Source organism: Tenrec ecaudatus, chromosome X (genome assembly GCF_050624435.1).
Source record: "Tenrec ecaudatus isolate mTenEca1 chromosome X, mTenEca1.hap1, whole genome shotgun sequence".
Taxonomy (NCBI): Eukaryota; Metazoa; Chordata; class Mammalia; order Afrosoricida; family Tenrecidae; genus Tenrec; species Tenrec ecaudatus.
Window position 1 is genome coordinate 83625284 of NC_134548.1, and position 26810 is coordinate 83652093.

The 26810-nt window shown below is 42.7% G+C and overlaps 1 protein-coding gene and 1 pseudogene across 2 annotated transcripts in view; both read right to left on the reverse strand.

Annotated features, from left to right (window-relative positions):
- Positions 1-26810, reverse strand: part of ZDHHC15 (zDHHC palmitoyltransferase 15) — a 174296-nt gene that overhangs the window by 79919 nt on the left and 67567 nt on the right. For both annotated transcript variants that reach the window (XR_012781146.1, XM_075539114.1), the window contains exon 5: positions 1720-1789. Coding sequence is in view for 1 of the 2 variants with exons in the window: in XM_075539114.1 (XP_075395229.1) it covers positions 1720-1789 (70 nt within the window). In the remaining variant the exon portion in view is untranslated. The remainder of the gene's footprint in view (positions 1-1719; positions 1790-26810) is intronic.
- Positions 21306-22469, reverse strand: LOC142434544 (serine/threonine-protein phosphatase 2A catalytic subunit beta isoform pseudogene; annotated as a pseudogene).

Here is a 26810-nt window from a genome sequence, read left to right on the forward strand (position 1 = left end):
ATGTATGTGTATATGTGTGTATATGTATATATGTATATGTATATATATACCATATTGAATGAAGGGGGAAGTGCAGAGTGGAGACCCAAGGCCCAAGTGTCGGCCACTGGAGATCCCCTCATAGAGGGGTTTAGGAGAGGAGATGGGTTAATTAGGGTGTGAGGTAGTACCGATGAAAAACACAGCTTTCCCCCAGATCCTGGATGCTTCCTCCCCCCAACTACCATGATCCGAATTCTACCTTGCAGGGCTGGATAGGACAGAAGCTGTACACTGGTACATATGAGGGCTGGAGGTACAGGGAATCCAGGGTGGATGATACCTTCAGGACCAAGGGTGTGAGGGGAGATGCTGGGAGAGTGGAGGGTGAGTGGGTTGGAAAGGGGGAACTGATTACAAGGATCTACATGTGACCTCTTCCCTGGGAGAGGGACAGCAGAGAAGGGGGGAAGGGAGACTCCGGATAGGGCAAGATATGACAAAATAACGATCTATAAATTACCAAGGGCACATGAGGGAGGGGGGAGCAGGGAGGGAGGGGAAAAAAAAGAGGACCTGATGCAAAGGGCTTAAGTGGAGAGCAAATGCCTTGAGAATGATTGGGGCAGGGAATGTATGGATGTGCTTTATACAATTGATGTATGTATATGTATGGATGGTGATAAGATTTGTATGAGTCCCTAATAAAATGCAAAAAAAGAAAAGACGAGAAAAAAATGATTAGGGCAAAGACTGTACAGATGTGCTTTATACCATTGATGTATGTATATGTATGAACTGTGAAAAGAATTGTATGAGCCCCAATAAATTGTTAAAAAAAAAAAAGAAAAAGTAAGCAGAACAAGTCTCAAATTAAAAAGACATGGATATTAGATTTGTATACAAATGAAATTTTATAAAGCTATAATCATTTGAACAATAAAATAAATACAGTAATATTAGGTTATAGCACAAAATATTAAATGAATATCCATGAGTACATACTTAGCACAAATAAATTACTGGATCAATAAATGAGGATATAGTATAATTTGATCTCAGCCAGGTGATCAAGATCAATTTTGAAAGTGATAAATCATGTTACTAGTAAGTGTCTTTAGTGTGATGAGCATGGCACTTTCCCTTTGTGGTCTTCCTCCCTGAAGCAATTACTCCATTCTAATCATGAGAAAGACATCAACAAGCCCAAATTGAAGCACATTAAATAAAATGCCTGCCGAGTGCTCCTAAGAACCGTAAAGGTCATAAGAAACAAATGAAATCTGAGCTGTCACAGACAAGAAGGAAGAAGCCTTAGAAGCCATGCCTGCTAGATGTAATGTAATAGCCTGGATGAGATGCCAGGACCGAAAAAGGACAATGGAGAAAACCAGAGAGGCTAAACACAGGTTCCAGTTTAACAACAATGCATCAATGTTGGTTCCGTAATATAACAAATGTACCATACTAATGTTAAATGTTCATAATAGGGAAACTGTGGGGTACATAGAAGTTCTCTATTCTATCTTCACAATAATTCTGTAAATCTAAAAATGTTCTAAAATAGTTTTGTTTTTTTCTTTCAGGTGGAGTTCAGTTTCTCTTTCCTATTTCCACAGCAGCTTGATTAACCATTATCCCCATAAAAGTTTTTACATGTGTTTGCCATGACTGAGAAGAATTGTTCTTAATCTAGGCATGGTTAAGATCAATTTAGGAGAAATATGGTTGTCCGCTTACATGGCACAGACAGAGCAGTGGTGGCAGCGATCTGGCTTGATTAGATGGCATCGTTCACAGAATCTTACAGCTATAAGAAAAATAAGGTGGTTAGCAATGATTAGGGTTCAATATGAGACCATGTATATTACTAGCCTAGCTGGATTGCTTGTCACATACTCATTCAGGGCAGTCAACTCATTCTATTTCAAATTATCAGGGAAGAAAAGATTGCATGTGTAAATTGTGGCCTCCCCCTGCGCCCCCCCCAGTTGAATTAATCTTAAAAAGCACCTTCTTAGTGCATACAAAGAGGGAAAACATCCATATATGGATATATGATATTGCAATTTTGTGCGATAAAAAAAATTGCATTATCAGCTACTTGAGTGATCTTGGAAAAGAATTCCATTTCTGCTCACCCCTACTTTCCTCTCTGAAATGAGTATTCATTAAATGTCTTTCTCTACAGTTTGGATTGTAGCAGGTGGGGAAAAACCCCACAAGGTAAAGAAAGTGGTTTTCAGAATTCCAAGTTGGAGATAGAGCATGTTCAACTGACCATTTCACAGATGAAGACATCAGCCATGTCAAGTGACTTGCTAATGCTCACACAGCAAATAAGTGACAGGAATGAGACCAATACAGAGCTTCTCTGATTCCTTAGTTTAGGATTCTCTTCACCCTGTGAAGTCTAATTTAAAAATAATCTCTCGAAAAGCCCACATGGAAGAAGCACACTGGCCAGTGTGATCACGAGGTGCCAAGGGACCAGGTATAAGGCATCATGCAAAAAAAAAGATATATGTGTGTATGTATATATATGTGTGTGTATGTATATGTATATATATGTGCGTGTATATATATATACCATATTAAATGAAGGGGGAAGTGCAGAGTGGAGACCCAAGGCCCAAGTGTCGGCCAATGGAGATCCCCTCATAGAGGGGTTTAGGAGAGTAGATGGGTTAATTAGGGTGCGAGGTAGTACCGATGAAGAACACAGCTTTCCCCAAGATCCTGGATGCTTCCTCCCCCCAACTACCATGATCCGAATTCTACCTTACAGGGCTGGATAGGGCAGAGGTTGTACACTGGTACATATGAGGGCTAGAGGCACAGGGAATCCAGGGTGGATGATACCTTCAGGACCAAGGGTGTGAGGGGTGATGCTGGGAGAGTGGAGGGTGAGTGGGTTGGAAAGGGGGAACTGATTACAAGGATCCACATGTGACCTCTTCCCTGGGAGAGGGACAGCAGAGAAGGGGGGGAAGGGAGACTCCGGATAGGGCAAGATATGACAAAATAACGATGTATAAATTACCAAGGGCACATGAAGGAGGGGGAGAGGGGAGGGAGGGGGAAAAAAAGAGGACCTGATGCAAAGGGCTTAAGTGGAGAGCAAATGCTTTGAGAATGATTGGGGCAGAGAATGTATGGATGTGCTTTATACAATTGATGTATGTATATGTATGGATGGTGATAAGAGTTGTATGAGTCCCTAATAAAATATAAAAAAAGAAAAGAGGAGTAAAAATGATCTCTCAACAATCATAATCCCACTAGTTAGATAACCTAAATGAAAGGGGCAAATTCCTACAGTACATAAAACACATGACATAAAACTGACTCCAGAAATATAGGAAAACCGCTAAAGACCACTCACAAAAAGTGAAGAAATTAAATAATCAAACATGTTTCACACAAACAGTCTTGAACATGTTGGCTTCACTGGCAAATTTTAAATTCTAAAGGAACTGACAAAAATGCTTTTTAAAGTTTTCATGAAACAGAGTAAGAGGGAATACCTCCTACTCATTCAAGAAACAAGCATTCCCATGATACCAAGGCCAGAAAAAGATATGTACTACAAAAAAGAGATTACAGACCAATGTCCCTTAGGAATAAAACCAAACTCACTTCCATTGAGTAGATTCTGATCCATAGCAACCCTATAAGGACTGCTTCTGAGGATTTCCGAGGCCACAGAAAGCCTCATCTTTCTCCTGCATCCCTTATAAATATAGATGCAAAAATCCTCAAGAAATGCTAGTTAATCAAATCCAAAACTATATTAAGAGGATACACCGTAACAAAGTAGAAATTAGCATGGAAATGTAAGGGTGCTTCAACCAATGTAATACACCATTAACAGAACCAAGGAAAATAATTGCATAATCATGTCAATCAACACAAACAGGCACTTGACCAAATCCATCCAACCCTCCTTCATGATGAAAATACTTAACCAACTAGTAATAGAAGGAAAATTTCTCAACCCAATTCAGGGCATTTATGAAAAATGCAGTGAACATCATCATACTCAATGGAAAGAGAGCTTTCAAAAATGCCCGCTCGTACCACTGCCATTCAATAGTGATCATACTGGAAATTCTAGACAGAGGAGGAAAAAGGAAAAGTAACCCTCTTCACAAATAAAATGTTTGTGAATAAATTTAACCACACAGAGTAGCGGCAGTGCCAGCAGGGTGTAATGGCAGTAGACTGGCCATCATCTACGGGTAGCGTTGGATCCTTGCGGTTTCCCGAAGTACCGCCCTTCAGCATGCTGGCAGAGCACTGGCAGGGTGACACAGAAGGCGCCCAAGGTGCATGCTGGCCATAGCAGGCAGGCCACAGTCCTCTGGAGCTGGTGGCCATGTGGATCAAGGGTGTGGTAGAGGTGGCAGCTGGCAGCAACTAGGTGTGCCTGTGGGACCCAAGCAGGGCCTTCATGGTGCGAGGCCTGGTGTGGGTGCCATGTGGGCAGCCCTGCCTTGCCCCAATAATCTGAGAAGCTGAACTGTATAAATATGTACACAGCACCAGGATTGGAAGACGGTTATTAACGGCATGTGCACATGGCAAAAACTTGCTTGCTGAAAGCCAGGAGGACTTACAGTGCTTGGTAATGAAGATCTAAGGCTATAAACTTCATATGGATTGCAATTGAATATAAAGAAAACCATAACCCTCGAAACTGGACCAGGAGACAATGTGATAAAGATTAATGTCGATTTTCGTCTTACTTAGATGTACAATCAATGCTCATGGAAGCAGCAGTCAAGAAATTGAAGACTCTATTGCATTGGGTAAATCTGCTGCAGAAGACCTCTTACAAGTGTTGAGGAACAAGACTGTCATTTTGAGGACTAAGGTGCACCTGACCCAGGTCATGGTATTTTCAGTTACCTCATATGCATGTGAAAGTTGGACATTGAATAAGGAAGACCAGAGAGGATATGATGCATTTGAATTGTGATGCTGCTGAAGAATATTAAATGTATCATGGACTGCCAGAACAATAAACAAATCTGTCTTGAAAGAAGTAAAGCTAGAGTGCTCCTTAGAAGCAAGGATGTTAAGACTTTGTTTCACATACTTTTGACATGTTCTCAAGCGAGTAAAGAAGGACATTGTGCGTGGTACAGTGGAAGGGACATTGCAAAAGAGGAAGCCCCTCAACCAGATAGATTGACATAGTGGTTGCAACCATGGGCTCAAACATAAGAATTATTGTAAGGATTGGGAAGCACTAGGTAGTGTTATATTCTGTTGTGCATGAGGGAACTGATGTGGAACTGCCTTGACAATACCTCACAATAACCACCATTGTCTTTCTGTCTTCTGCACAACAACTGGGTGGACTATACAAAAAAGGTACTTGTGACTAACCAAAGGTATTGGACAGCTTGCTATTAATGCTAATAAGGTGTATGGATTCTATGGTGGTTAAGGTTATGTGTCAACTTGGCTGAGCCGTGATTTTCTGTGATTTGGCAGTAATGTAATAAAGTAATTGTCTTTCAAAATAAATAAATAGATAGATAGATAGACAGACAGATGGATGGACAAATAAATACATTTTACCAGCTAGTTGAAAGATTTGTACATTAAAAACCTTAAAATATAACTAAAAGGTATTTTAAAAGGTCTAAATAAATGAAAAGATGTTCAGTGTTCATGGATTAGAAGTAGGGCTTTGAACCAGTTTGAAACAGTTCAGGCATGGCTACGATGCATTACATAGCAACCAAAACTTTTGCAGGTTGGAAACAGGCAGTCAGAAACATTCAAAGGAGCAAGGGGTATCTTTGCATGATGTATCACTGTTTTTATTTCTGTTGGCCATGATGGAAATATTTTTAATCCCTGAGTGGAAGGCTTAATATTATAAGGATATCAATATTATACAAAGTCTGCCTTGAATATTTTGTTCTTTTAAAGAATTACCTATGCAGGATAAAATTGGTAACAGCAATTCAAAAGGTTAGATGAGAGATATAAGGGGAAGTTGGGTCTATTAATGATGCTGAAATAATCTGGAAAACAATAGCAGGAAAGATTGAATAGCATGAAGATTGTTAATAATGCCTAGAATTATACATGTGGTAATTGCTAAAGTGCTGTATCTTTTGCTCTATATTATATTTTCAAAACACACACACACACAGAGTTTATCACACTTCTTTGTAGGAAAGGAAAAGCCAACCCTGAAATTTATGTGGAATTGCAAGGAGCCCCAAATAGCCAAAGCAATCTTGAAAATGAATAACAATATACAACCATTGGGGAAAGTAATATGGCAATGCCTAAAACAACTGGCAATAGAAATACTATAAGGACCCAACAATATCTTTGCTGGGCAAATACTTCAAAGATATGAGACAGAACATGAACAGATGTATGATCTCCCATGTTTATTGCACATACTCGACAATAGCAAGAAGCTGGAAACAGCATCCCTAAAAAAGTAATGATGTCACAATAGCCAAGCACACATTGAAATATCTAGGGATATACAAGACTAAAACAACAAAAGCTTCGTTTGAGTTGGACTACAGAACACTATTACAAGAAACCAACGGATGGAAGAATATCTCATGCTCGTGGATTGGAAGACTCAATATAATAAAGATGTCAGTCCTGCCCAAGTCACTATATAAGTTTAAAGCAATCCCGATACAATTACCATAATCTTTCTTCAAAGAATTGCAAAAACTGATTACCAACTTCATATAGAGAGGGAAGAAGCCCAGAATTAGCAGAGAACTCCTCAAGAAGAAGGATAGAGTTGGAGGGCTTGCTTTACCTGACTTTAGCACATATTATATAGCCACAGTGGTCAAAACTTCACGGTATTGTGTCAAGGGAGACCAGCCCCTAACAACTATCACGGGTTCATAGGCATAACTGTAAGGCTATAATACATAAAGATTATAGTAAAGTCATAGAAGAGAGATAGGAGACAGAGTAAAATAAGGAGTCAGACACATTTCATAGTAACATGCTCACCTCAGCCCCTCTTGGTGGTCCACATGGAGGTGCATGAGGAAGAGGGCAGGAGAGAAAAAGCGATTTATTTCTAACCAAGGCTTATATATCTTTGGAGGCATGCAAGCCCCCTGATTACAGGTAACGACCTACATCACAGGAAGGGGTAGTGCCATAGGCAATACAACAATGGGAGGGGGATGATCTAGGGGTGTACACACTATTGGAAGAGGAGGGATTAAGGGTACACATGTGACAAGATGGGCGGATCCTAGATTCATGATGGCAGCCTAACCTTGATTGGCCTTGAGCTGGAGACTTGATTTATTCTAAGCTTTTCAGGGAAAGCAATCCACTGTCCTTAAGTAGGGAGTGAGCCCACCTACTGTCTTGTCAACCAGACAGTAGTCTGATAGCTCTGGATGGCTGATGCCTTCAGGGAGAAAACTTGACAATCATTTACCATTAGCTGCAAGCAATGTCCTAGGTTTGACATACATTTGGGAAAGACAAGGTGGGGAATAACCTTTTTATATCCCACAATTCCCCCTTTTGTTTTATATATTAAATTCAAAAGAACTACAGGGGCAACATGATTATTTTCTATACATTGAAAACTGTCAAGGCAAATTTAAAGACAATTATAATGTAACCAAACCCAAAACTCGGGCTTATGGCAAACATTTTGACTCCAGGCTTGGGGGATAAAGTCCCCCTATGCTCCTCTACTATTGGAGGAAGGAATGAGAGGGGTTGGATGCCACAGCAGGAAGAGATAAAGCAAATAGGAATGTTTGCTTCTATAGGGAGACAGAATAAACCATGTGCTCACATTAAAGCAGCACAGTTCTAAGGGGAGAAACTGTTGAGAAGATAGTTAATGCAGGAAAGGGTACTTGGACTATGTCTCTAACTAACCAAAGTGGTGGCTTTCCTATCATGGAATACTAGCTTTCCAGATTCCCTCTGTACAAGTCAGGGAATGAGTCCTAATCATAATTCCCTTAGTGTCAGTTTCCCATATTTCCCCATTCCGTATTATGTTTCAGATTCAATAGAGTCATAGAAGCAACATGGGTTCTCTTCATATCTCTTAGCTTTCTATAGAAGCAGCATGAGACTACAAGTGTCAAAATTATGCTGACAAACAGTACAGTCCGACTGGAACTTCAGTTATGTGAAATACTTTGAACCCAAGCTCACGGGCCCAAGCCTGCTATGCCATCTACCAATTTTTTAATCATATCAGAGCCAGGGGATGCCTTGAGTCCATCTTTGAACATGTACAAAATCTCCTTTTAAGCTGATCAACATCTAACAAAATATTTCCTTTAAACCCTTGCAAATGTTTTCTAATCAAATCCCAATCATGCAAAGTCTTATATAGGTAAGGGGTTATACAAAAATCAGTTACATTGCTATCATATTTTAGCAAATCAATAAACTGATCTCCCAACCACTGGATAATCTGCAACAGCTCTGCTACTCCTCTCCCCCTGTTTATTGTCCACCTTCCCCTGAGTGGCCCAGAGCTGACGTAAGTTCACTTGCCACTGCTGCACAAAATGTTCACGTTTCGTGGACTCTTATAGTGCTCCTCCAGCAATGGTAGCAGTGGTGGCAAGTGCTATAAGTCCAATTATGGGTGTGATGACCACTCCCATGAATCGGCGAATTCTTTTCCGCATCTCCAACATCACTTGCATTATGAAGGTCGATTCTGGACTGCTCTCCCATCTGTGTTTCATCTCCACTGGGACCCACACCCCCATCCAGCTCTTTAGAATGAGAGTGCTGTCTTTAGAAAGGTTAATCAAGTGAACAATTTACAATTATGGCACGTGGCACTGGGAGCAGTTTCATTTTAATCATGTTTTGTACAGTGAGCACATAACACAGCTTTACACACGAGACTATATCAAATCTCATTCTCCCCCCCCATTTTTAAAAATCATTTTATTGGGGGCTCATACAACTCTTATCACAATCCATACATACATCCATTATGTCAAGATCATTTGTACATTTGTTGCCATCATCATTCTCAAAACATTTGCTTTCTACCCGAACCCTTGGTATCAGCTCATTTCCCCCTCCCTCCCTCCCAAACCCGTGATAACTTATAAGTCATTATTTTTCATGCCTTACACTGTTCGATGTCTCCCTCCACCCACTTTTCTGTTGTCCATCCCCCAGGGAGGAGGTTATATGTAGATCATTGTGATTGGTTCTCACTTTCTCTCCCCACCTTCCTCTTACCCTCCTGATATCACTACTCTCATTATTGGTCCTGAGGGGTTTATCTGTCCTGGATTTCCTGTGTTTCCAGCTCTTATCTGTACCAGTGTACATCCCATGGTCTAGCTGGATTTGTAGGTTAGAATTGGGATCATGATAGTGGGTGGGAGGAAGCATTATAGAACTAGAGGAAAGTGTTGGGTCAGGGACAGGCTGTCAGGGCCTCAACCCTTCTCCCTGCATATACCAGGAAACAAAGCTGAGGGACAAGTCTCAGAACTGGCTCTAGGAATAACCGTCTTTCCTTCCCACCTGCAACGGCTGGACAATTAGACTAAGGGAAAAACATGACAGCAGTGGAAAATCCACAGCAGCTGCAGTCCCTGCCCCTCCCCACAGGGCTCTTGGCCCGTCCTTTAAAACCCCACCACTCTCCTCACTGGGCCCGACTTCCCTGGGCTAGTTGCTAAACCACAGAACCTCATCCGGGAGCTTCTTTTCTAATAAAGAGCTGTTACAGTCTTAACTTTTTCTTTCTTTGTTTGTTCTCATGCCTCGGTTTACCTCTCATTTGGTGCATGAAACCCAGGAGGAGTAAGAGGTGTCTTGATGTACCCCTGCCTGCCCTAGGGCAAGTATGGCACCTCTCTCTCCTCCATGCCCCCTTCCCTCGGACCGGGACTTTCCGCTGCCATTCACCATGTATATGAGTGAGTACCTAACTAAATTTTATCTCTGCTATTTCAGGCACTGTCCCTGGCTGCTAAGTTCTCCCACCAGAGGTTCTGTGCATTCATTTCTGCAGAACCGTGGGCCCATGTCAGAGCCTTTCCATCCGAAGGACCGTAAGGGGAGTTGGGAGGCTGCTGAGAACCCCTCCCTTCATCCAAAGGTCAGAGACATTCGGAGAACCTGGGTCTCTTTGCTCCTTCCCCCCCAACCCCCGGCCCTTCCAATTCCAGAGGCCCAGTTGGCTACTCAGGATGATGATTGTCTAGCTCAGTCTCTTCCAAGAACCCTGCAGCATGGGAAACAAAAATTCCAAGCCGGACTCTTCCACACTTTTAGGGTGTCTCCTAAGTAATCTCCTAACCCTTGACTTAATGCCAAACATCTGGCCCAAATGTCTTGTTCTTTTACTGCAATTCGGTTTAGCCCCAATATAAACTAGATAATGGCAAATGGCCTAAGGTCCCCTACTTCCAAGCTTTCTTCCTTCTATGCTCCCGTGTCTGTCTGTCCGTCTCTCTCTCTCTCTGTACTACCTGTCACCCAGCTCACGTTCTCTTAGCCAAACACTCCTAAATCAGGCCCCTGACAATATTCCCCCGTCTTTCTCTGAACCCCCTGACTCCTTGTCCACACCCCCAGTAAGGCCTCCTCCATATTCTCGGTGCCCCTCACCATCACCTCCCTCCATTACCTCCTCGACTCCCATCCACCCCTTTGCTGGTCCCCCCACTCCAGGCCCTAAGCACTCTCCTTTGTCTCTCCCTGTCAGGTATCATACCGGTTTGCACCAACCTCTCCTCTGTCCCCTATAGGAAGTTGCGGGCACTGAAGGTCTCTTCCACATTCATGTTCCCTTCTCTACCAGTAACTTATCACAAATTGAAAAGCACTTAAGTTCCTTTTTCAACAATCACACCACCTACATCATAGATCTCAAGCCTATACTTTATCATGGCATGTTATATTTTTTGGCATGATATTTTTGTAGTCCATTCATCCACTCTCACCTCAATGAAAAACAAAGTGTTTTTGCCGCTGCCCAGCAGCATGCAGACCAGGTTCATCTCACTGACCATGCCTGTGGGTAATGAGGCCAGCCCAAGGCAAGAACCATGCTGGAGTTACCAGATCAATACCCAGACAGGCCAAGATGGCCGGGCTCGCCAAGATCAAATGCTCCACTATGTCTTGGCTGGCCTCCAGGCAATTTCTCACAAAGCAGTTAATTTTGATAAGCTCAGGGAAATTACTCAAAGGTCGCATAAAAATCCGGCAACATTTTTTAATCGCTTGACACAACCCTTACCCAATAAACCCGCCTAGACCCACACTCACCAGCAGGGGCCACTGTCCTCGCCACACATTTCATTTCTCAATCAGTTTCAGACATTAAAAAAAAAAGTTTAAAAGGGACAAAGACGGCCCTCAGACTCCTGTCCAGGACCTGGTAACTATGGCCTTTAAAGTCTTTAATACCAGAGATGTGCAGGCAGAGGCAGATAGGGAGTCCCAAAATTGCCAGAAGGCAAACATACAGGCCCAAGCCTTGATTGTAGCCATGAGGCCTTCGGCAACCAAGAAGAAGTCGGCATCCTTCCCAGACCCTGGAAACAGCAGTTTCAGATCACATCCGGAAGCCTGCTTTAAGTGTGGCCAGCAAGGTCACTGGGCCAATTGCTGCCCACAACCTTATCCGCGCAACACGTTTTGTTGGGCATGTGGTCAACTGAGCAACTGGAGAAGTGACTGTCCTTCGGCACCCAGCCATGGAAGGCCAGTCCCTCCAAGCCCTGACCAGCTGTTGATGTTACTGGGCCTAGTTGCCAAGGACTGACAGAACCTAGGTGCAATGACCCCAATCACCTTCGCTGAGACTGGGCCAACTATTAAGGTAGCAGGTAAGGTTTTGTCCTTTCTGATCTACACAGGGGCTGCCTTCTGGTTTTCCTTCCTTCTCTGGTCCTTTACACCCTTCCCAAGTCTCTGTCATGGGAACTGGCGGATGGCCCTCTCACCTGTTGTCCACTGGTCCCCTGACATGTCTGGTAGATATCAGGCCAGTTACACAAAAAATTAAGATGGAGATAGTAAGTTTTAAAGAGTTAGAAAAGTATACAGAAAGCTGTTTGCCAAAGAGTTAATGAGAAAGGAGAAATGAATGAATATGAAGGGCATCAAACTAATGATTCCCCGGTGACACAGAAAAACAACTGAACAGACACAGTTACCCGCAGCCTAACTAATTCCAACCAGACTCACCCCTCTCCCACCCTCTTCTTGTCACTGCCCAATGTCCAGCCACAGTATACAGACACAGAATTACACTCCTTGCTGTCCAAAGGAGGAACCTTAACCTCAGAAGGGTGGGTAATATTGCAAGAAAAGCTAGCCTTCCGCCAAGCCCAGGCAGCCACCATCGTACAACAGATCCACTGCTCTACACATTGGCCCCCAAAAACCTTAGCCATTCCGTTAAGCCCCTGTTTCATCACCCGTCATTGCTAACCCTTGTGAACACTGTTTGTTCTGCCTGCCGCACTCGAGCCTCTGTCAGCCCACAAGGAAGACTTAAACCAAACTTCCCCATCCATCAGATAAAAGGACATCTACAGGATAAGATTAGCAAGTAAACTCCACCTACATGCTATCACACAAAAAGCTAAGATACCTTCTTACCATGGTTGATACCCCTGCAGGGTGGGTGAAAGCCTTTCCTACCAAACATGAAACTGCAGAAGTAGTGACAGACACGCTGCTGACCCACATCATTCCCAGATTTGGTCTCCCCACCTGCATACAATCTAACAATGGGCCTGCCATTATTTCCAAAATCACTCATCAGGTATGTTCAGCCCTGCACATGGATTGGAAGCTACACATTCCATACAGACCTCAGTCACCAGGAAAAACAGAAAGGACTAATGGACTCCTCAAAACGCACCTCACAAAGCTGTCTGTAAGACTCCTCCAGTCATGGGTTACACTTTCGCCTTTAGCTCTTGTATGGATTAGAGCCTCCCCTCGTAGCCCCACCTTCCTTATCCCTTTCCAACTCATGGATGGAAGACCATTCCTACTTAATCACCACTTACTAGTCTAAGAACCCCTTTGGCATCCTACCTCCCTTATCTCTCTTAGACAGCTGCTCCGGAAACACAAGGACAGGTACCTGTCCCACCTCAAAGACTCAGACCAAACTTCTCAGGTGGCTAACCTGCAACCTGAAAACTCAGTGCTTCTCCAAACTCTTCATCCAAAATCTCTACAGCCACGGTAGTCAGGTCCATGCATCATAATCCTCACTATTCCCAGGGCAGTTAAGGTACTCAGGAATCATAACTGACACCACCTCAGCAAAGTGAAACAGGCGCCTTCCAGCCATGATCCCCTGTACTCTACCAAGACATGGGACCCATTTGCCTTCGCTGTAATAGAGTGCCGTCTGCAAGCCACCCTAAGCCAAGGTAAGGTTACAAAGCCCAAAGTAAACTCCCTCGTGTAGGAATTTGTTGTCTACAAAACCTATCAGGCGGGTAATGCTAAGCATACCCAAATTGCCAGAAAAGGATATTGCACCCTGGCAGGGTGCCAGTCACCAGTTTCAATCAACCTCCCTTCCAGCTCCTTAAAGTCTATAACAATCATGTTATGGCTGACCCTATCCTGTGTTTTCTTTATAACCAGACAAAAAAAATACTGTCATTGGTGGCCGGACATCTATGGCCAGTGCCCATATTACTCTTGCAAAATTCACCAGTTGCTGGACTGGAATGCACAGTTCAGCCTAAATAAGCAAAGCATTTTTGTCAAGGATAAAAGTGAAACCTACCGCCTTAACATCATGGATCCCTGGGACAGCAAATGGATGTCAGGGGTAAGGCCAAACTAAATTCTTGGAGGTGCAGTGCCAGACCCATTGCTACCCTTCACATCCATTGACAATAAGTAAGACTCCTCCCCCAAAGTTTTAATACATTACATCAGGTGGCACAAAAAATCCAGGATAGTAAATCATCCTTGGCCAACCTGCTACCACCAGTAGATAGTCCATAACCCCAAAAACAACTCAATAGCCCATTCCCCTGGTTAAAAGTATTCCAGGAAGCTGCTACCCTCCCTCAGTGATTCAAAAGTAATTAATATAACCCCTTGCTTTCTCTGGGCCTCCCTATAGCACCCATTATTAGCCACCATGCCCTTATTAACTTTCCCCATCTAACAAGTCTGGGGAGTGCCCTACACCCTTAAAGGGAATTCCTTTGTATGATCCTTCCAATACCAGCAAAAACAGAACATATCTCATTTGCATCAAAAGACACTGACCTCAAACCATTGGAGCAATAGTACCCACAGCATAAAAGGGGTTCTCAGCCCCCACATCCTCAGGATCTTTTGATGCAGTGACACCCTTACCAAATGAATCAATAACTCTATAAAAAGCTCCTGCCTCCCAACCACTATGGACCCCCCAATTACTATGTAGAGGACTGCTGAATTTAAATGGCTATGGGGTACCAAAACCAACCCACACAACAAAAGGGCTGTCTTCCTTCCTGTATTAGTTGGCCTTAGCTTTGCCTCCTCACTTGCAGCAGCTGGGCTCTCTAGTGAAGCCTTCCGGTTAGTCATGGATTCTACCTCAGAATCCCTCATCTCCCTACAGCAACAACTTAGTTCCCTAGCATAGGTGACCTTCAAAAGCCATAGGGTCTAAATCTCCTAACCGCAGAAAGAGGAGGTACCTGTATGGCTTTACATCAATGAATATGTAGTAGTGGGACAGAATGGACGCATTCTTAATAAAATGGCGGCCCAAATCGGGAACCGCCAACAAGACAGCGTCTCATTAGCATCTTGGTTTCAAAACCCTTTTCTGTCCTGGCTTCTCCCTTTGGTTGGGCCACTAGTGGTCATATGTTTTCTATTGTTAATGGCCCCCTGTTCTTTCCAGTTTCTCCAAAAGAGAATAAGTGACATAACCAATGTAACTGTTAACCAAATTCTTTTACAACCTTATAGCCACTGCCTACCAAACCTGACACAGCACACTCCTGGCCTGTAGCACCTCATTGCCCCCACCCATCAGCAGGAACTAGCCAGAATAACTCACGTCACCCGCTATTACCAAAAGGCCAGGATGTTGGGTCAGGGAAAGGCTGTCAGTGCCTCAACCCTTCACCCTGCACGTACCAGGAAACGAAGCTGATGGACAATTCTTGGAACTGACTACAAGTATAGCTGTCTCTCCCCACCCCCAACCCTCCCCTCCCCAGCTACAATGGCTGGACAATTAGACTAAGGGAAAATATGACAGCAGTGGAAAATCCCAGCAGGTGCAGGCCCAACCCCTTCCCAAAGGAACCCTCCTCGGCCCTTCCTATAAAACCCCACCAATCTCCTCACTGGGCCCGACTTCCCTAGGCTACACCACAGAACCTAGTCCAGGAGCTGTTTTCCTAATGAAGAGCTGTTACAGACTTAACTTTTTCTCTCTTCGTTGGTCCTCATGTGTCAGTTTACTTCTCAGAAAGTTGTATCTTTCATCAGTGTTATAGCGCACACTGAATGGCTAGCCTACTCCTCCCCTTCTGTAAGGGGATGTCCACTTGCCTACAGATGGACTTTCGATCTCCACTCCACACACACCCCTCATTCACAATGATAAGATTTTTGTCCTCTGATGCTTGATACCTGGTCCTATCGACACTTCATGATTGCACAGGCTGGTGTGTTTCTTCTATGTGGGCTTTGTTGCTTCTCAGCTGGATGGCCACTTATTTATCTTCAAGCCTTTAAGACCCAGGACGCTATGTCTTTTGATAACCGGGCACCATCAGCTTTCTTCACCACATTTGCTTATGCACACATTTCTCTTCAGCGACCTCTATAAATGTCCTTTGTCTCCTAGCTCTTTCCTCTGTTTCCTTTTACTTTCCTCTTGTCTCACTATCATGTTCAGCCTTCATTTGGGTTTTGGTAATTCCTCTCAATTTCATTGCCCTTGATCAAGCCTTACCAGACCTTTTACACTCGCCTCACCGTTGACTTTGGATCACTTGTTCCCTTGTCCCTGGGTTTGTTAACACCTACTTCCTTTCCTCTGCCTCCTCCTCTCCCAGGTCTCCCTGGAACCTTCAGTCCTGTTGTTTTCTCCTCCAGATTGTTTATACAGCCTATCTTATCTAGGTAGACCTGCAGATATAATTATATGCACAAAAAGAATGATAAGCAAACCAAAATAACAAAAGAAAACAAAACAAAAAATGACAAAAAATTACAATCCACGTAAGTAACATCACCACAAAATCCTCAAAAGTACACAAGTTGCTGAGGACAGCATATTCCAATGATGCCATGGGAACAGCGCCGGTAAAGAGACCACTAAATCTTTAAATGTACACCAATTCACCACTTTTGATGAGAGATGAATTTTCATTTTCCTTCATTTGGAAGGTTTTCCACGTGGACTTGTGTTGTTTCTTCATCTCTCTTTTGAGGAGGTGGTCAAAGGGCCTGAACAAAGTTTCAGAAGGGCAGGAATCCAAATGGCAAATAAACATATGAGAAAATGTTCCCGATCATTAGCCATAGAGAAATGCAAATTAAAACAACTATGAGATACCACCTACACCTTCAAAGATAGCCCAATTCGAAAAATCAGAAAGCAACAAGTGTTGGAGGGGCTGCGGTGAGATAGGAATTCTCATCCACTGCTAGTAGACTTGGAGGTATGTACAGCCACTATGGAAATCAATTTGGCGATTTCTAAAACAGATGGAAATTGAGCTACAATACAAACCAGCAATCCTCCTACTGGGCATATACCCAGAACAGGCAAGAAACAAACCACGACCAGACATCTGTGCTCCAATGTTCATCATGGCACAGCTCACAATTGCAAGGAGTTGGAAACAACCCAAATTTCCATAAAAAGATGAATGGATTAGAAAACTGTGGTACATACACATGATGGAGTATTACCCAACCCTATAAAGTAGTGATGAAGCATGTTGTCATGTGGGAAGAATTGGAGGAATTTATGCTAAGTGACATAAGCCAAGCACAAAAGGACAAGTATAACATTAGTCCGCTGAGGTAAGCTTAAAAATGAAAAGGGGGCATAGGGGGGAAACTACTATATACAAACATTCCTAGGGTGAGGTCTAGGTAGTATGGCAGGGACCAAACCAAATCCAGGGAAACATATGGTAGCCAACTAAAAAGGGGGGGGGGGAAGAAACACGTTGGTAGTGGGGAAATAGGGCACTAACCCACCCAAAGGGAGGGTGTTGTTTATACCTTCACAGGGACATGAATGTACCATACCCGCATGAAGCAGGGAACCAATAGAGAGGTCTGAGGGGCTGGCCCCAATGCCAAATATGTGGACAGCTCCCACTCCCTCCAAAAGAATTCGCTTCAGAGGACAGCACTGAAGCTACAGCTCAGGGAGAGGACCATGTCTGATCAGAGCACACAGGAGCAAATGAAGGGGGAGGGAGAGAGAGTGGAGTATATCCTGGTCCACCAAGCCCTGAGGACAATATTCCTGGTTAGAGCAGCCAATGCACAGAGAGGATCATAGGGCCAGACCCACTACCAGACACAATGTCCCTCACTGACCCATAACGCTATGGGGGGACAACAATGGAGACAGAATGTGGGAACTGTGTCCAATGTGACCCCACCACACTAAGGAAAAACATTAAGGGCATGCAAGAGAACAGCAAGGGGAGCAGAACAATGAAGTCCCCAGGGAATACCAAAAATAGACTTTGGAGAAAGGTGTGGTACCCAACACTCCTAAAGGTCAACAAACAGACCTTGAACTATTTATAGGCTTTTCTTTTCTTGTCCTTTTGTTGTTGTTACTTTGCTCTGTCTTGTTTTTGTGCATATTATTATCTCTGCAGGTCTATCTAGATATGATAGATGGGAAAAACAATCTGGAGGAGAAAACAACAGGACTGAGGGATCTGGGGGAGGTGGGAGGTGGGGGAAAGGAAGTGGGTATTAAACCAGGGACAAGGGAACAAGTGATCTAAAATTGATGACAAAGAGGGTGTACGAGGCCTGGTAGAGCTTGATCAAGGGCAATGTAACTGAGAGGAATTACTGAAACCTAAATGAGGGCTGAACATAACAGTGGGACAAGAGGAAAGTTAACAGGAAATAGAGGAAAGAACTAAGAGGAAAAGGACATTTATAGAGGTCTAAATACAGGCCTATACATATGTAAATACATTAATATATTACAATGGAGAAATCGATCTATATACATATATTTATAGGTTTAGTATTAAGGTAGCAGATGGAAATTGGGCTACTCAAGTACTTCCCCAACATAAGAATACTTCGTTCTATTAACCTGGCACTGTATGATGCTTACCTTCCCTTCTTCAACCCCCTTACAGAAGGTTTGCAGGTAGGAGATGAGCCAGTCAGGTTTCAGTATAGCACTGATGAAACATACAACTTTCCTCTAGTTCTTTAATGCTTCCTTTCCCCCACTATCATGATCCCAATTCTACCTTACAAATGTGGCTAGGCCAGAGGCACGGATAAGAGCTGGAAACACAGGGAATCCAGGACAGAAAAATCCCTCAGGACCAGTAATGAGTGGTGATACCAGGAGGGGAAGGGAAGGTGGGGGCAGGGGGAGGGGGAAAAGGGGAACCGATCACAAGGATCTATACATAACCCCCTCCCTGGGGGACAGACAACAGAAAAGTGGGTGAAGGGAGACATCTGTCAGTGTAAGACATGAAAAATAATGATAATTTATAAATTATCAAGAGTTCATGAGGGAGAGAGGATTGAGGTGAGAGGGGAAAATGAGGAGCTGACACCAAGGGCTCAAGTAGAAAGAAAATGTTTTGAAAATGATGACGACAACAAATGTACAAATGTGCTTGACACAATGGATGCATGTATGGATTATGATAAGAGTTTACGAGCCCCCAATAAAATCATTTTTTAAAGTGATGATGAAACTACAAAATACCTCATCAAGTGGAAGGACCTGGAAATCAATCTGCTTAGTGAAGTTAGTCACCAAAGAACAAATATTGTACGAGTCTACTACTATAAGGATAAACACCAAGATGAAAGCTGGCTCCCAGGGCATGTAAACGATCCCCATCTCCCTAGAAATGATGAAGGGAACGTGCCTAGCACCCCTTCTGGGTGTACATCTTAAAAACACGTTGACAGAGCACAGCTCACCTCAAATGTGGTCAGTGCTTGAAGATGTGGAGAGAGGGAGGAGATCATTCAGTTCCTGCCATACAAAATTGTGCTAAGGTCACCTCAAATGAACACACATTGCTACCAGAATGAGGGGAAAACCTTACAGAAATTCAAGTTAAGATGGTGTGAAGGGGCACGTGTGTCTCAGAGAAGGAAATAACATTTCTGTGGTAAGAAAATAGGGAGGAGCAACCTCCCATTGGGGAAAACCACTTAACAATACTTAAATAAAACCCAGGGGAAGAATAATGCTGGTATTATATTCCTAATAGGACACGTGTGACCTAGTTTCTATCCATCCCTTGATGATGCAGGGCTATAGACTACTATAGACTATAGTTATATGAGTTATAGACTACTGGGACTTTAGACTCTGTTCTTTTGAGGTGCACAATATCTTTCATAGGCCACACCAGAAGGACTCAATGTGCAAACCCCACTAAGTGAACTAGGCTTTACCTCCAAGTCACCTGTAGCCCTTGGATGTAAGGCTGAAACTCCCTAGTGTGAGAAAAAACGATAGCTGCTACCCCCAAGGGCATCGAACTGGTGGTCATTGGACTTTGGTTCAGATCTCTTGCCTTGAGGGTGCACAATGAATGGTGGCCTGGGACTACCATAAACTTACTATTTTAATGTCCTCCCTGCTTTATTAAGACATGTATTAATCTGGTAGATGTGGTTCTGCTGTTGTGAATGAATATTATTAAAAGTTTGTCCTATCCCATTGTTTGTGTAAATAGTGTAAAGTGACTTAAGAGTTTAATGTGTACAAGTCAACAATTTATTTATTACAGTTGATAGCTGTCCTATAGAGGTATGATTTCCTTGTTTTAACAGTGTTTTATACCATTGGATAAATTAATGAAACTGTCAATAAAATTACTTTATGCCCCAGGAGGATTATTGATGTCGAACATAAAATGACAATGAAGTCTCTAAGGTGATCCACGGAGATATATATATATATATATATATATATATATATATATATATATATATATATACACACACACACATACATACATCCACACACATACATACATACACACATACATACACACACATTCATACTATAGATGCATGAATGAACTGGGGGCATGCACTTAATTCTAGCCATAATCTAAGTACAATTGTTCCTTATGGGCCTGTTTGATACTCACCCTCATGAAGAGATCACTGAAGATATGGGTGCTATAGCAAAGTGTGGAGAAGTAATTAGATGGTACCTGGTTATCGGTAAGAATAGCATCTGAGGTATTATAGACATGTCTTCAAAAAAACAGCCATTTAAGAGAGGCATCAACTAAGTTCACATAGTAGAAACACACTGGCTTGTGATACAAGGATTATAAATAATAAAACACAAATCCAAAGGAGAGAATGGTACTAGAGCTTAAATTTTAAATGCCTGGTTTGCAGAAGGCTACGGATGACAGTGGAAGCCCAAAGTCCATTTGCAGAGTCAACGAGTGGATTAAGCCTCTGGTGAACCCCCTCTGACCATAGTCGATGGGTGTGAATAGCCATGTGGTCAGACAGAGAGCATTGAAGAGTCAAACATGGCAGAATACCTATGGATTTTGTACCCGATGAATCCCCTAGACCACAGACCAGGGATTTGAATGAAAGTGGACCATTGCAAATGGAATTATATTAAAATTTGATATCTTATCATTTGATCTCCCTTTGAACCATTTTAAATGTTTTAGTCTTTAATATTTTCTATTGAGGGTTTTACTTTTACTTTGATATTGTTGTTGTTTTTATTTAAAATGGAGAATTTGCTCAGTACACCAAATAGGATGCAAGCATCAACATGACAAATATACAGAAAGATGTAGATCAACATAAAACAGTAATTTAGCTTAAATGAAGGGAAATCTCTTTAAATGTTATAAAAACATACTCCCATGAAAAATTAATTATACATTTAATTATACATTTCAGTTAATTATACATTTCAATAAAATAAAGGGTAATAGGTTAAGTGGAAGTTAGCTTGTGAATTTTCCTTAAAAGAAAAACCCACTTTATTCATCCATGCCAGTTAAACACTGTACCTAAAATCTCAACTATATGCAAAAGGAGTAGAAGAAATTAGTTACCTTTTTGTTTCGACCGCCAGCAGACAAACTGTAGAGTGACTGATCTTAGAGTGTTGTACTGTATTTTAATTTCAATTGTGCTAAATGTTCATCATCAGTATGGCAAAGTTCGGTCCATGATGTGGTTTAACTCCAAGGCAGATCCTAATGTTACAGACACTCACAGATTACAGTTGGTTCTCTTACTTCGAATACATGCTTTTGCGAGCCACAAACAAAAGCAGGTTTTCCCTGGCGCGGTTACAGGAAGTAGTCAGGGGTACGTCGAGTCACACGAGGCTCTCCACTACGAGGTGCTGGATCAAACTGAAGGAATGAATATTTTAAAGTGTCATCCAATTCCATGATAGCTGCCTGGTTTCCACAGCGATAACAATAATTGGGTGCACTGAAAATGGTAACCACGTTCCTATTATGACACCAATTATATCCGTCCATTACAAGTTGGTGAGCACGGGAAACCAGTGTAAGACCGTTGGCATGGGTAAAAGTTTCAGAAATGTCTTGTCCAAATGTGTAGCCAGCACCACGTGGAGAAATACCCCACCCACCGCGGTCATCTGGATCTGACCATAATAGATCACACATTGGGCCCTCGCGTGGAACTTCTTGTACTCGATCCAATGCTCTTATATGATCCAGTGTATCTACAGATGGCGAGAGGCCACCATGGAGACAGAATATCTGTCCATCTACTAAAGCTGTAAGTGGAAGATAGTCAAACAGATCTGTAAAATATTTCCAAACATTAACACTTCCATATTTTCGTAGACATTCGTCATAAAAGCCATATACTTGAGTAATTTGTCGGCTCTCATGGTTCCCTCTTAATATTGTAATGCGTCCTGGATAACGCACCTTTAACGCCACAAGAAGACTCACAGTCTCCACAGAATAATAGCCCCTGTCTACGTAGTCGCCCATGAATAGATAGTTTGTATCTGGTGATTTCCCACCAATTCTAAAGAGTTCCATAAGATCATGGAATTGACCATGAACATCTCCACAAACAGTAACAGGGCAACGAACCTCTTGCACATTTGACTCTTTGGTTAAAACGTCCTTCGCCTTTTCGCACAGGGTCCGTACTTGGTTCTCGGTCAGCTGTTTACGCTCGTTCAGCTGCTCGATCCACTGGTCTAGCTCTTTGGTGAATGTCTTGTCCTCCATGTTGACTTGAAGTCCTTCCTCGTGGCTTTTTGCCCCCCTCCCACCCACCCCCACCCCGGGCGCCGCTCCCCTGTCCCACGGCCGCAGCCGTCAACTCCGGACAGGAGAGGAGGGTGACGCGCCTGGTAGTCAAGGGACACAGACCACGCCTTAACCCCATGGGAACGTTGGGGACTCGAGCCTTCAGGAGACGCCGCCCCACCCCCCACCCCCACCCACGCCTGCGCCCTGGCTCTCGCGCTCGTCCTCCTCTCCCTCTCCCTGCTGTTAATTTTTAAAAATGCTTTCTTGCATATGAAATCCAGGATAGATAAATCTATAGAGATAGCAAATGGATTATTGGTTCCTTGAGTATACCGGGGGAGTTGGGGGAAATGCCAAGCTAATAATGAGCACAAGAGGAAGAAAATGCTCTAAAATTGAGTGTATTGATGATTGCACAACTCTCATTTATGTGACTGAACTATTGAATAGTATATGAATTATATGCCAACAAAACTGTTAAATAAAAAAAAAGATCCTCGGAAGGCAATTTTCCCCAGAGTTTTGTGTATGTCATTCCATTGTATTCTTGCCTGCATATTTTCTGCTGAGCAACTCAACTTATTCTCAAGCAACTCTCAAGATTCTTTCTTGGTCTTTGATCAGTTACGGTGACTCTCTTCGGGGGTCTATCCTGCAGGTGGTTCTTTCCGCTTCTTGACTGGTCATACTCTCTTCTCTTCTGATGCGACAGGAGCTTTCTTCCAGCAATGCTTACAATCTTTTGTCTGTGAACTATTTTTGTTTCTTCCTGTCCTAGAACACCAATGTTGGATGAGTTATTTCTCTTGATAGTGACCCCTATAAGTCTTAAGAAATTTTGGATTTTTAAAAATGAATTGTTCTTCTCACAGATTGGATTCAAGAGGCTTTTGTTCATATCTCTAGTTAAGTTTTCCTTCACTTCGCTACTACTGCTTTGCTCTTTTAAAATGTTGTCTAAAGTCTATTATCTTTGTACAAATCTTATGTGTTTCTAATTTTTGTACGATTTCTCATTTAATTTTTCCCATTGTTGTCTTAATCTTTTTCTCCATCCATTTGAAGCAGTTGCACATCACTCTTCTGAATTCCTTTTCTTGTAGTGTCTATGCCTTTTATTCCTCAGGAAGGTCTTTTTACTTTGCATATTGGCCAATTGTTTGTGCCAGCCTTTCTCTCTTCTTTTTCCAGACCAAGATTTTCCTCTCTGTGACCTCAGAATGCACCTGGTAGAAGTGGGAGCATGGTTGGGTCCTGTGGTTGACTCCATCAAGTGGTGTGAGGAAGGAATATTTCAGTATGTGAAACCCAGGACTGATGAACCTATAGGAACAGCAAATAGAATAGGGGCTTTAGGGGGTGGGGGGAAGTATAGCAGTGTGTGTGTGTGTGTGTGTGTGTGTGTTCACGCGCTAAAAGAGAGACAATGTCGAGGAGCCCAGGAAGGAAAAAAATATTTGGAAACTGATTGTGGTAGCAAGCATACAATACTGATTGATGTAATTGACCTATGGAATGTTATCATGTATTAACTCCCAATCTATCACAAATTAAAAAAAATAAGATCATGAAAAAAAGCAAACAGTGGTTGGCAGCGCAATAGCACCATTTGGGCGGGCTCTCCACATCATCCACAGAGAACAGCAGGGAGTATGAGGCCAGGGTCCACTTTGCAGAGCTCCTAAGGTTTCAAAAAGAGGGGCCTGTCACTTGCACTGCTAACTCCAGGTCATTGGAAATAGCTATATTCTCATGTACTTAGAGAGCAGGAGTTGGTAGATACACACTTCTACCCTCCTGTACTGGTGTAGTGAGAAAAAAATTATAAAATATATAGAGGGATGTTCCGTGTGGGCTTTGTAGTCGACTTCCACTGGGGAATGTATGGGTCTGGGACTCTATCAGGTAAATTGGGAACTCCTGGGAACTGGTGAGGGTACAGCTCCCACTCCACCAGCCTCCTCGTTGTATAGTAGATGTGCCTGTTCTGCCTCTCTGTCTGTGCACACAACCCCAGGGGTGCACAGGATTTCCAGGTTGCTGGGTTCAGCTCGCATAACTTTTTTCTTTTTCATCTGAGACTCAGGGCTCCAGGTTTCTCCTCCATGTTGCTTTTCTGTTTTTGTTGGAGAGCATTTCTGCAGATCATTTGTCTAGGCAGCTATCTAAAATGAAAAACTTTGACTTAACTATTTATGAGGGGGCTTCAAAAATTCTTGAGAAAATAGAATGGAAATATAGTGTAATTTTATTCCATGAGCTTTTTCAAGTCCACTCATATATAAAATGTCACAATTCAATAACAAAATAACAGACAACTCAATCAAAAAAATACTAAGAAGAGAAGATTTACAGGAAATAGAGGAAAGAACTAGGAATCAAAGGGTATTAATAGAGATCTAAGTATGGGCATGTATAAAAGTAAAGTATATTTATGACAATGGGGAAATAGATCTATGTACATATATTTACAGGTTTAATATTTTTAAATCATTTTATTAGGGACTCATATAACTCTATCACAATCCATACATACATCAATTGTGTAAAGCACATTTGTACATTCATTGCTCTCATCATTCTCAAAACATTTGCTTTCCACTTAAACCCCTGGCATCAGCTCATTTGCCTCCCTCCCTCCCTACTCCCTCATCCCTCATGAACCCTTGATAATGTATAAATTATTATATTGACATATTTTATACTTTCCAACATCTCCCTTTACCCACTTTTCTGTTGTCCGTCCCCCAGAGAGGAGGTTATATGGAGATCCTTATGACCGGTTCCCCCTTTCCACCCCACCCTCCCGCCATCCTCCAGGTATTGCCACTCTCACCACTGGTCCTGAAGGGGTCATCTACCTTGGATTCCCTGTGTTTCCAGCTCCTATCTGTACCTGTGCACATCCTCTGGTCTAGCCAGATTTGTAAGGTAGAATTGTGATCATGATAGGAGTGGGAGGCGGGAGCATTTAGGAACTAGAGGAAAGTTGTATGTTTTATCGTTGCTACACTGCACCCTGACTGACTCTTCCCCTCCCTGCGACCCTTCCATAAGAGGATGTCCAATTGTCTACAGATGGGCTCTGGGTCTCCACTCCTCACTCCCCTTCATTCACAATTATATGATTTTTTTTGTCCTGATGATGCCTGATACCTGATCCCTTCGACACCTCGTGATCGCATAGGCTGGTGTACTTCTTCCATGTGGGCTTTGCTGCTTCTGAGCTAAATGGTTGCTTGTTTACCTTCAACCCTTTAAGACCTCAGATGCTGTATCTTGGATAGCCAGGCACCATCAGCTTTCTTTGCCACATTTGCTTATGCACCTGCTTTGTCTTCAGGGATTTTGTTGGGAAGCAGATAGACATTGAGCCTCTACTCAAGCACTCCCTCAACACAAGAACACTTTGTTCTAATAATCTGGCATTCTGAGATGCTCACCTTCCCAACATAATCGCTGAAGACAAATGGGTGCATAAGCAAATGTGATGAAGAAAGCTGATGGTGTCCAGCTATCAAAAGATATAGTATCTGGTGTCTTAAAGGCTTGAAGATAAAAAAGCGGTCATCTAGCTGAGAAGCAACAAAGCCCACATGGAGGAACCACACCATCCTGTGTGACCATGAGGTGTCGACAGGATCAGGTATAAGGCATCGAAGACCCAGAACAGAAAATCATGTCAATGTGAATGGGAGTGGAGTATGGAGTGGAGGTCCAAAGACAATCTGTAGACAATTGTACATCTCCTTATAGAAGGGTCGTGGGGAGAAGACAGACCAGTCAGGGTGCAGTATAGCACTTTTGAAACATACACCTTTTATGTTTCTTTAATGCATCCTTATCCCCCCTAATTCTACCTTACAAATCTGGGTAGACCAGAGCATGTACATGGGTACAGATAAGAACTGGAAACAAAGGGAATCCAGGACAGATAAACTCCTTGGAGCCAATATTGAGAATAGCGATACCACGAGGGGAAGGGGAAGGTGGGGGGGAGAAAAGGGGAACCGATCACAATAACCTATCTATAACCCCCTCCCAGGGGGGTGGACAACAGATAAGGGGGGTAAATGGAGACATTGGACAGTGCAAGGCATGGAAAAATAACAATGATTTTAAATTATTAAGGGTTCATAAGTGAAGGAAGGAAGGGGGGGGGGAATGAGGAGATGATACCAAAGACTCAAGTAGTAAGAAAATGTTTTCAAAATGATGGCAAAAAATGTACAAATGTACTTGGTACAATGGATGGATGGATAGATTATGATAACAGTTGTACAAGCCAATAAAATCATTTTTAAAAAGACAGAAAAC